The sequence below is a fragment of the Penicillium coprophilum genome, assembly GCF_028826855.1.
Source record: "Penicillium coprophilum strain IBT 35676 chromosome Unknown utg000005l_segment0_segment0, whole genome shotgun sequence".
In the NCBI taxonomy this organism is placed as follows: Eukaryota; Fungi; Ascomycota; class Eurotiomycetes; order Eurotiales; family Aspergillaceae; genus Penicillium; species Penicillium coprophilum.
This window is the reverse complement of record NW_026622724.1, coordinates 2,636,604-2,647,728: the sequence shown is the minus strand read 5'-3', so window position 1 is coordinate 2,647,728 and position 11,125 is coordinate 2,636,604. Positions and strand designations below refer to the sequence as shown.

The following is an 11,125-nucleotide window of genomic DNA, read 5'->3' as shown; positions in this document are numbered from 1 at the left end:
CTATAAATCTAGGATATTATAATAAAGTCATTATATTATTAATGACCTTCTATAATATTCTATACTACTAGAGCTTACCTATATAAGGAATGAAGGATTCCTAGCTAGAAAATATTCATTCAATACAACTTTTCTTACCTCTTACCTATTATTATCTACTTAAGCTAAGTATAAACCTTTCTATATCTTATATAATACAATATTATATAAGATAAAGCTTACCTAATACACCTTCCCCTACGAAATATTATAACCTACTATTAGGCTATAATATTATTTCTACTAAAGTGCTCATAAACTAGGTAAGATATAAGGCTAAAATGATTAGGAGAGAGGATTAAATCTATTGTTAAGTTGTAAGACTAACTCTTATAGGAGGAATAGGATCCTAAGGATCTAGGGGTTCTTATACTTGGATATAGGACCCTGTATCTACTCGGACTGAATGCCGAGTCGATTACGAATCAACCCCGCTTTGACCCCGGGACGTGAATGACGTGCTCAGGTAAATGACCGAGTATCAGAATTGAAAGGACCTTTATCCTTTACACTACACTCTTTTATAAATCTCCTTAAAAATCTTTTATAACTAATTAACTAATAGAGGACTATTTTTCTAGTTACTAGGGGAGGAAGAAGCCAAAAATCTCACTTTTTTTTACCTAGAAACCCCTAGGCAAAAGCTTAAACTTACGAAAATATATAAGTAGGACTATAAGATATTGAAACTAGAGACTAGTTCTAGTTTAGTGGGGGAGGATAAGATCCAAAAGCTTATTTTAAATATAAGACTTATGTCTTTAGTAACTATACACACCTATATAGGTCCTCATATGACTACTATCTACTATAGTGGTCTATCTACAGACCCATATATATCTATATATAGTCAATAGATCCTCCTAGGAATAGAACTTATACAATCCTTTCTAAATCACAATATTAAGAATTTACTTAAGATAGCTATATATTATATCCCCTTATATTATCTTTATTACTAAATTATCTATAGGTATTAAATAAACTAGCTCTTATCTTCTTATAGGATATTTAGGAGTAAAAGCTACTAAGTCTTATCAGTATTTTATATCTCCTATTTTTATTCCTTAAACACTAGGAGTTTACTAATATTATTAAATATATATACCTTACTCTAACTATACTAACTATTCCCTTATAACGAACTATCTATAAGTGGTTAAAGGTATTTATCTATAAATACTAAGAAAGACTCCTTTAGAGTCTACTACTAAAGATAAAGCTCTCCTTTATACTAGACTATTAGATATCGCTATTTTAGTAGGTATTTATAGTAGTAATAGGCTACTTTCTAGATAAAGATTAGGAGTACTATAAGGTTCTCCTTAGCTTTAAGCTACTCTTTAGTATACACTCTAGGTTAAATCTTAGTAAGGTTATTACTTAGATATTATAAAAATATAATATTCTTTATTAAGTATTTATAATTACTACTAATAATACCTTAAATAATATAATACTAGTTTAGGCTATAAATAACTTAGTAAGGACTATCTAACTAAGTATTAATTCTATAATTATTTATATTCCTTATATTACTTATATTATCTAGATTAGTCTTATAGATTTACTTAGGAAGATAAAGATATCCCTAAGTAATAATACTACTAAGTTAAATTAGTCTAATAATTATATAAGGGTATTATATATATACTAAAGAAAGTATAAGATTATAGATATATTTAATAAAATATACTATATTCTAAGTATTACTTCTATATACTAATATCTCTTTTAGGTTTATAACCTTACTATTTATATTAATATAAGCCTATAGTAGTAGGATATATTTTATACTCTCTAGGATAAAGAGCCTAAGCTTATTCTAATCTAAGATATTAGGATATAGTAAATTTAACTTTCCTAATACTCTAGTAAGTAAAGAGACTATAGTTAGTATTTAATACCTTCTACTTATAGTATAAGTAGCCTTACTTTATATTAAACCTAGGAGAATAGAGGTAGATTAAATATCTACTCTTTATTCTTAAGCTATTCTATAAGTTTATAAGTCTTATTTCTAGGACTAAAGACTTAAGTATCTACCTTATCTTTAGTATATATAACTACCTTTTTAACTATCTTAAGAAGGTAATCACTATACTTTAGTAGAAGAAGGTTTTATAGAAATAGCTTATATAATCTACCCTTAAAGCTATATTAGAAAAGCTTTTAAAATACTATAAGGATATAGATAGTATTAATAGGTATATTTATACTATTAGTATAATTTTATCTCTATCCTAAAAGCTTTAATTCTTCTTATTAAAGGAATAGAAATTAGATAATCCTAGCAAAGCTAGCTAGAAGGATATTTACTAAGGTAGTCTTAAGACTTAGGTTATATACTATAAGGAGTAGCTTAATATTAGGGATAGTTAGTTATCGCTAAGTAGTCTATTATCTAGGGTTAGAATATCTAAGCTTAAATATATATTAGAGTTAAATAACTCCTAGTAGTCTATCACTCTATAGAAGGATAAGCTAACTTAATATCTTAATTCTAGTAAGTCTAATAATCTATCTTTATTCTTTATATCTAACTAATATTAATAAATATTTAGCCCTATAGTATTTATTACTTTATATATTCTAGAAAGAAAACTAATATAAATAGCTAATTCTTATAAGTATTACCTATAATATTATATCTCTCCTAGCTACTAGTTTAGATATAGAGTAACTATTTAACTCTATATATGATATTTTATTATTACTAGTAAAGCTTACTAAAGCTAAAGATAATCTAGGATATTATAATATTTATATATATAATAAGGTTTAATCTATAGAAGAGTTAGTAGCTAATTCTCTAGGAGTATCTATCTTCCTAGGAAATTATAGCTTTAATAGAGGTAAGTAGTATAGTTACTACCTTATTTAAACTAATTAGTAATACTAAGGAAGATATAGTTAAAGAAAGTTAGTTACTATCTACTTTATAACTATTACCTAATATTATACTTAGGAGGAGATAAAGAAGTAGTTTACTAAGTAAAGGCGATAAGATATAATCTAGTACTAAGGATAGTATAGATAAAGAGGGTAAAATTCCTCTCCCTTAATTATCTAGAAGAGTTCGGAAGGTTTTAAAAAGGCTTAATAGATATATAGTAGTCTAGTAGATAGGAACTAGATTTAAGAATATAATATAAGTTTTTATAATAATATATCACTAAAAATTAATATTAAAGAACTTTAGATATATAATTAGGATACTTAAGAATATAGGGTAAATCTATATAAATTATATATATTATAAGATTTACCTATTTATCTCGTTTAACGACCCTTAGGGTTACCTATAGGTAACCCTCCGAGGGTCTAACCTCTAGGTAGACGACCCTTAGGGTCGGAAGGTTAGACCCTCGAACTGCCCTAGTGGCGGGGCGGTTCGAGGGTCGTGAGGGTCACCCGCGGGTCACTGCTAGGTCTATATACAATTAAACTTAGGTTTAAATTAATAGGCCTATAGCCTATTAATCTAAGGATAATTACGGATAAGTTAATATCGTATGACCTATATCCTAATAATCTATACTAGTTGAGTACTCTATTAATAATATCTTTAAACACCGAGTTTAGTACCCTAAAAACTGCCGAAAAAGTGAGGAGAATCAGCCTTTATCTTAATTAATATACCCCTTAGTCTTTACAATTTAAAGAAGGGCTTATAAAGCTTATAAAGGGTACCGAAGTATAAGCTACTTTGGCGGTATAGCTTTAACGAGAATTCGATCGGATATAGGCTATTATAGGTACTCGCCACGCTAGATATAATACTTCTCGCCGTTATATTTAAATCACTGGTATCATCAATTCATCCTAGGTCAAAGAGATAAAGCGAAAAGAGTATAAATTGACTGAAAAGGCCGATCAAGAAAAGGCTCGGCGGAAATAGAAGAAGGTTTTGGTCGAGATTAGGAGATATAGAAGGGCCAAGAAGCATAGAAACAATTGATTTTTTTTTGATATTCTAGTAATTTAGCATCTAATCTATTGATATATATCATAATATTAATTGATTTATATATAGGTTGTATAGTAAATGGCAGTTAAAAGTAAGGTTGATAAAAATCTTTTATATGGGTGATCCCTTTCATATGGGTGGCGGACCCTCTGTAAGGAGGGTCTGTAATTTTTGTAAAAAAATGTAAGGGCCGGTTAAGGGATAGCTTTAGGGGTTGCTATACCGCTTTAGGGGCTATAGGGAATAGCTTCGGGGGTTACTAGGGCCTATCCTTGGTGATATCGGCCTTACTAAGTGCGAACTGGGCTTATAACTGTCAAATAAAATGGTATCCTGAAATATATGGGTCCAATCAATGGTGTTAAAATCTCTATATTGCAGTATCCGTTTTCCTAGCAATTTATATGGATAGCGGATTACTAATTCAAAATTACTGCACAACCTGGATTAATTAAATCCCCGGTATGCCGATCTGTATGCTCCGACATCTTGATAGATCGTCAGTCGTCATCAATCGTCACATGCATCATAAAGAGTGTGTCTCACATGGACCACAGCATCACCTCCCGCAAAAGAAAACACACAGCCCGAGATACCCACAAACCAGGATAGACCCTGAGTGGGGAACTCACCCCCATTCAGAAACTCCGTGAAGACTTGTTGATTAGTTTTGTGATCGGCCAAACATACCAGCGGCAAGATGATTGACACGCAGCCTAGGACATGTAGAACAAGAATGCCTTTTTCCAATCGAGGAAAAATCTTTCCACCTGACAAGTTCACAGCAAGTGCAACGAGGAGACATGCCCACATGATCAGCGTACCCTGCCAAGCTGCGGCATTGTAGTGTTTGTGAGCGAGAACGGCGACGCCTTGGATCATTGTACCGGACAGATACGCAGCTGAAGCAAATGCGGCCTGCCATCCAACTACGGCGACCCAGCCTTGCTTCGATATTAGCATCCCAGGATATTGTCTTGTCGCGGGTGAACTATACCAGTAATATAGCTCAGGAACTTCATGCAGCGTATTGGAGCAAGCATTGCACACCAGTGATATTGACCTCCAGATGTCGGTGCCCTGAGGGGATGTCAGCATGAAGTCTCTCTTTTACTCTATGTCAGATGCTCACATTGAGGCTAACTCTGAAAGAGCGACAAAGCAGCACGCAGTGCCTGTCCAAGCGAATATATAGGCATAGACTGCGCCCGCCGAGCCACCACTGCGACATGTCAATTCCATATTCTGGGTTTCATCCAAAAGACATACTTATTCAGAGGGGTTATAAATGTTCTGTATTGATATGAGCGTTTTGGTTCTTTCGTTCAAGCTTTGGATGTCCACATACCCAAGTAGTCCTTCCCACGTTCCAAGAACAGTACAGCTCAATCCGAGGGTTGCGAATATACCGAACCTTCGCTGAAGAGGACAACAGTCTCATTAAATCACGGAACAGTCACATCTTGTCATGAGTTCGTTACCTTTAATACTGGTTTCTTCCCCAGACGCTCCAGCTGAATCCTGTCATCATCGCTGATAGGTGAAACAAGGGAATTGGTAGAGGCTGCAACCTCTTTCGACTCGTGGGCCATGGAGAAAGTAATGTAAACTTGCAAGATAATTCAGGGACCAAGTTGAACAAGTATAAGAAAAAGGGGAAATTGAGAGACAACAGGGGCTGAAAGATAACTCGAGGCTCTGCAGCCGGAGATGATCTGTGCATAGATGTGGCCATACAGCTAGCGTTCGAAAGTCGCCTGGGAAGGCCGCCGGCCCACAACTAATGCTTGGTCAAGAATACAACCTAGGGAAAGACGGTGGTCCAGCGTCCAATAGGACCAATAAGACACGGGTACGGGCGACTATTGGGACCAGCGATACATAACCCCCTTATTGGTTTATATTTCCTGGCAGAATTGTTGACCCACCCTCACTTTCCAAGTACTATGCTGAAATCATGGTATACAGTCTTTTTGCCTCTACAATTATATCAATTTGCTTAAAGGTATATACTAACTTATATTTAGAAATATATCATTCATTAATAGATATTTACCCAAAAAATTAGGTTAAGTATAGTATATAAGGCCTTAAAAGATCGGCACTAAACGTGACGCTGTTTATATCTATATAAATCCTCGGCGTTAAAGCCTTCTAACTTTGTAATTATCCTTCTCTCTTCCCCTCTACTACCTCTCTACACTTACTCTAGTAGCTACTTAAAGCCTTCCTTAAGGTATTCTTAGAGAATTTAGTGAACTAACTATAGCTAAGCCACTATAAAGGCTATTAGAAAACTACTAAAAAGACTACTAAAAAGACCACTAAAAAGACCACTAAAAAGACCACTAAAAAGACCACTAAAAAGACCACTAAAAAGACCACTAAAAAGCCCTATAAGAAAGATATCATAAGGCCGTAGAAGTGGCTATCTACGCTTATAAGTGTAAAAAGTAAAAGAGAAGTAGGAATTAGTATACAAATTGAGATCAGGGTATATACTTCGAAAAAGCGGTGATAATAGGCGGTAAGGCAGTATCCAATGAGAGGGTTATGTATCGCTGGTCCCAATAGTCGCCCGTACACGGGAATGTGCTGCTCAGTGGGGCAAGCTGGAGATCATACAGCATTCTTCCCAATGAAACACGAAGGATATATGCATAATTGGCAGGGATTAAGCAGGGGGCCACCGTGGGGGGCTGGTCTCCCAGTGACAGATCTAAGAAAGCTAAGATGGTATGCAATTGCAATTGATTATATTCTCTTATTGACCCATCTTCATGCCACCGTTAGCACATACAACACTACCCGTACACCAAAGACCATCAGGCGTGCACAGCATACCAACAACACCGGCAACCTCACTAGTGAAAGCCGGTCTCCGGCCACCCATCTTCTCCTGAATCAACCGCTTCTGCTCATCAGTCAAGCGACTCATAGTATCCTGATTATTCACATCCAACTTGCTCATCGGCGTGTTATCCTGATAACCTTGGATATCCTTCCAGAACTGCTCTCCGGTCGCAAAGTACATATCACCAACAACTGGGCCGGGGTTAACGGCATTTACCGTAGCACGGTCTGCCAGCTCACGTGCCCAGGTGCGAGTCATGGCTTCAATGGCAGCCTTGGTACCGCCATAGATCGACTGGCCCACGAATCCGAGCGACGAGGATACACTGGAGATGCTCACAATACGGCCGCTTCGGTCGGTTGGGAGGTAGGGGTGGCAGGCCTGTGTTAGGAGGAGAGGGGCGAGGACATTGATTGAGTATTGCCAGTTGAAGTGCTCGGCCTCGATGGGGCCCTTGGCGGCGTCGTTCAGGTTCCGGTCTTGCGAGACGCCTGCATTGTTAATCAGAATGTCGATCTGGAGTTCGCCTGCAGTGCTGAAATGTTCCTTTGCGGCGGCGATAATGGCTGTCACGGCTTCGGCGGGCTGACTTAGATCGGCTTGTACGCTCTCGCATTTGATGTTATGGGTTGTGGCTAAGGAGGAGCATAGAGCTTCGGTGCGGGCGCGGGAGGACTCCGAGGTGAAGTTTAAAAGTAGTGAGCAGCCCTTTTCAGCCAGATTTCGGGCAATTGCTTCGCCGATGCCTGTGTTCGTGTCAGCTTAGTTGTCTCGATATGTGGGGGAGAGGATCTACCCCGCGAGCCGCCAGTGACGATGCCGAATTTCCCTTCAAGTACTCGAGTCATTTTGAATGATGAATGTCAATGAACAAAGATATATTCAAGGGGAATTCCCACCTCTTTATTGTCTCTCTTATTTAGCCGAGAGTTCCATCGCGGAGGAAAACTGCCCGTTCAAGAGAGGTGGAAATGCGGGTAAATTACCTTCGGTCCGAGTTGTCCACCGGTTGTCATCCACATTCGACTTGGAAATTCCACCCGCAACTAATCTCCAAGTTTCCAACTCTCCAACTCTCCGATTCTCCAATTTTTGTTGATTCCGCTGATGCCTTGATTCCTGGTTTATCAGGCTACCTCGCAGGTATTCCACCAGCTGGCCGTTTTTCGTTTAGTCAACAGTTTATATTAGTCTGGACTAGTCCTATTGTAAGACTCCACTGAGTGGTGATAGTCGTACTAATTATCGTCAAGCATTGGGGCCAAACCTTGGCTATCTACATCGATATTGCAACTCTTTCTCGTTGCTTGAACATGTGCGTTCACGCGATATATCATGTAAAGGCTGCAAATGACAGTGATAGTTCAGTTTGCTCATATTGCCTCATATCCAATAATGGTTGTGTCTATACAGAGACCTGATTATCATGCTCGTATCCCATCGCCAGGTGGCACGCCGATCAAATTCCGCAATAGGCAACACGGTGCGCCAGATGTGTACCTGGTCTTTGCCAAGATATACAACACACTCTTTTGCTAAGAGAAATCATGAAGTATGAGAAAGGAGAACGTATCACAAACAAGGCAGTTTATTCAAAAGGCCCAGATTTAATCTCCATTTGTGTCAACAACACAGATGTGAGAAGTAGTTGTAATATATACTGAGCATATAATTCAGTTTCTCCAAATCTCCGAACCTGTTGCTTTCATACAAAATCGAGCGGCTATAGGCCGCCGTAGCATCGCGCATATGCACCCAATGCGCCCAACAAGGTGTATACAATATGTAGAACTTTCTTGGTGAACAACGAAATCCACAATCGACATGTATCGATCTATCCAGGTGATGTCACCGCTATTTGCCTCGTGGCTGCCAAGCTTCTAAGCCTTTCGCGATTGAGTTCACCATCACGAACGCCAAGAGCGCACCAAATCACCATATTCATCCTCACTGTCGCAGATCTGGGGCCAAGTTGACTCAGCCTTTCTTATTATAGTGCGCCCATCAACTCTTCGACAGAGACCATGGCCGGGATGGCGCCGCAATCAACCCTATATGGACAAAGGGTTGGCTTGGCTTACGTTCATACCTCTCAGTAAGTGCTTCATTAACGTGTGCTACAGCCACAATAATCATCAACAATTATCGATATATAAGATGCACAGCGCTTGCCAGAAGTTTCACAGAATCAACCCAATCTTCTGATACGCAAGTCTCCTATTGTTTAACAGAATCTCACCGAAGACTTTACAATGCTTGTCGACAAAGCATTGATTGCATCCCTATTGGGATTTGCCGCTACCTCAACAGCGCGCATCATCGCCACAGATGAAGTCCCCTTCAGCGGTCCATCATTCCTCTCCAACTTTGATCCCTCCAATTCCACCTCGATCAGTCATGCCAAATCGAAATTCCCTGGCCTCATCGATAGCCTCTTCTCAACCGGTGATCTCAATCGCACTGACTTGGCTTTCCACATTGACGTCTTTTCAGCTGCAACCAATCAATCCATCTACAGCTATTCGCATGTTGGAGAGAACTCGAAGAAGTCTGTGACGTCCGGAGAATTTAACGACAAGACCATCTCCCGCATTGGAAGTGTGACTAAACTCTTTACTGTCTATGCAATCATAGCCAAGGCTGGTATGGAAGTCTTCAGTCACCCTGTGACGAAGTACCTCCCCGAACTGGCAGGTAATTCGGCCGACGATCCATTGGAGGAAATCCGCTGGGAGGATATCACCGTTGGAGCGCTTGCATCTCAGCAGGCTGGTTCTGGGGGTGTTGCCGGTTTGTGCTCATGTCAGATTGTGAATTTCTAGTGCTGATTCAACTGTTAGACTTCATTGAAAAATATGCCAACCCCGATAACCCATTGGACTTTTCACCAGAAGGTGGGTGAAACAAATCCTATCAGCTACAAAGTCGCTAATTTATGTCGTTCGCAGATCTTTTGAAGTTCTTCCGTGACGAGAAAAAGCCAGTCATCTCTCCATTCCGAAATGCTGTTTATTCTGATGGCGGCTTTGCTATTCTGGGACAGGTACTTGCACGTCTCTCGGGAAAGACTTATAGGCAAGCTGTCCAAGAAATCCTTTTCAATCCATTAGGCTTGGAGAGCATGTCGACAACTGTTCCAACGGGCTCGGATCTTAATGTCGTCGATCGCCGCGGTATTGACAAGAACACCTCATGGGGCGGTGACTTGGAAATTGTTGCGTCGTAGGTCTCTCCATTCCTATTCGCGTTTCTTTACGTGGTGTTCCATACTCCAAAGGCCCACAGACTGACTTGCCCCACAGAACTGGCAGTTACTATTCCAACGCTGAAGATCTCCGGGCCGCAGGTCTCGCCATCTTGAACTCCGAGATTCTCTCCCCAGCCACAACATCCCAATGGATGAAACCCAGCAGTGGGACTGGCAGTCTAGTCGAGCTCGTCGGTGCTCCATGGGAAATCTCACGTCTCGAGATCCCCGTCACCCCAGGCTCAAACCGTACCCGGATCTCAGATCTCTACACCAAGGCCGGCGGTAACGTCGACTATACATCCATTTTTGCCCTATCACCAGACCACGGCATCGGTTATTCCATCCTGGTTGCAGGTTTCACCGCAACCCCCGCCCGATGGCCCCTCCGCAACTTAGTCGGCGAGACATTCATACCCGCCGCCGAACATGCAGCTACTGAAAACGCCAAACGAAACCTGGCCGGCACGTTTGTCGACGAAGCGTCACCAGATACAAACATCACGCTGTCTGTTGACCGAGGCCGTCCTGGGCTTGGTCTGAAATCGTTCTGGCTTAAGGGCGAGAACGCCCGCGATAATGCGCATTGGCGTCTCTACCCGACTGGTCTCAATTCCTTCTCGAGGTCTCTGTCTGCCTTGTACAAGACTAAGGGCAAGCTTCGTGTGGCGCACCGCATGGTGGAACCGGAGCCCCCGATGAAACCTCGTGCGGCTGTTGAAGGTGGAAAGGGTGGTCTGTTTGACAACTCTTTTGTGTGGATGAACCTTGACTTTGCTGGGCCCTCTGATGAGTTTATCTTCAATTTGGTTGATGGAAGACTTGTCAGTATTGAGTATCCTCAGACCGGCTCTGTTCTCAAGCGAGCTTGAAGACAAATTTTGGATCGATCCTGTACACGGTACGGCCTTCCAATTTAGCTTAGTGCATGCGTTTTTTCTCCTGTCCTTTTCAGACATATATGCAATTTTCTATTGCAATGAACTATTACCAAACCAATAATCACATCCAATGA

At 40.0% G+C, this 11,125-nt stretch overlaps 3 protein-coding genes across 3 annotated transcripts; 1 reads left to right on the top strand and 2 right to left on the bottom strand.

The window, feature by feature from the left end:
* Positions 1–4,519: 4,519 nt before the first annotated feature.
* N7500_008536 (uncharacterized protein) lies at positions 4,520–5,601 on the bottom strand (the record flags this gene model as incomplete). Its single annotated transcript, XM_056679680.1, has 6 exons — positions 4,520–4,953; positions 5,007–5,089; positions 5,142–5,231; positions 5,279–5,302; positions 5,358–5,428; positions 5,491–5,601. 6 exons carry the CDS (start codon positions 5,599–5,601, stop codon positions 4,520–4,522), a joined length of 813 nt encoding a protein of 270 aa, XP_056530052.1.
* Positions 5,602–6,773: 1,172 nt separating this feature from the next.
* N7500_008535 (SDR family NAD(P)-dependent oxidoreductase) lies at positions 6,774–7,711 on the bottom strand (the record flags this gene model as incomplete). The annotated part of the gene is made up of 2 exons (XM_056679679.1): positions 6,774–7,609; positions 7,660–7,711. The coding sequence occupies 2 exons, from the start codon at positions 7,709–7,711 to the stop codon at positions 6,774–6,776; spliced, it is 888 nt and encodes a 295-aa protein (XP_056530051.1).
* A 1,404-nt stretch (positions 7,712–9,115) lies between these two features.
* Positions 9,116–10,982, top strand: N7500_008534 (serine hydrolase domain-containing protein; the record flags this gene model as incomplete). The annotated part of the gene is made up of 4 exons (XM_056679678.1): positions 9,116–9,653; positions 9,704–9,757; positions 9,812–10,085; positions 10,166–10,982. 4 exons carry the CDS (start codon positions 9,116–9,118, stop codon positions 10,980–10,982), a joined length of 1,683 nt encoding a protein of 560 aa, XP_056530050.1.
* Between the last annotated feature and the right edge of the window lie 143 nt (positions 10,983–11,125).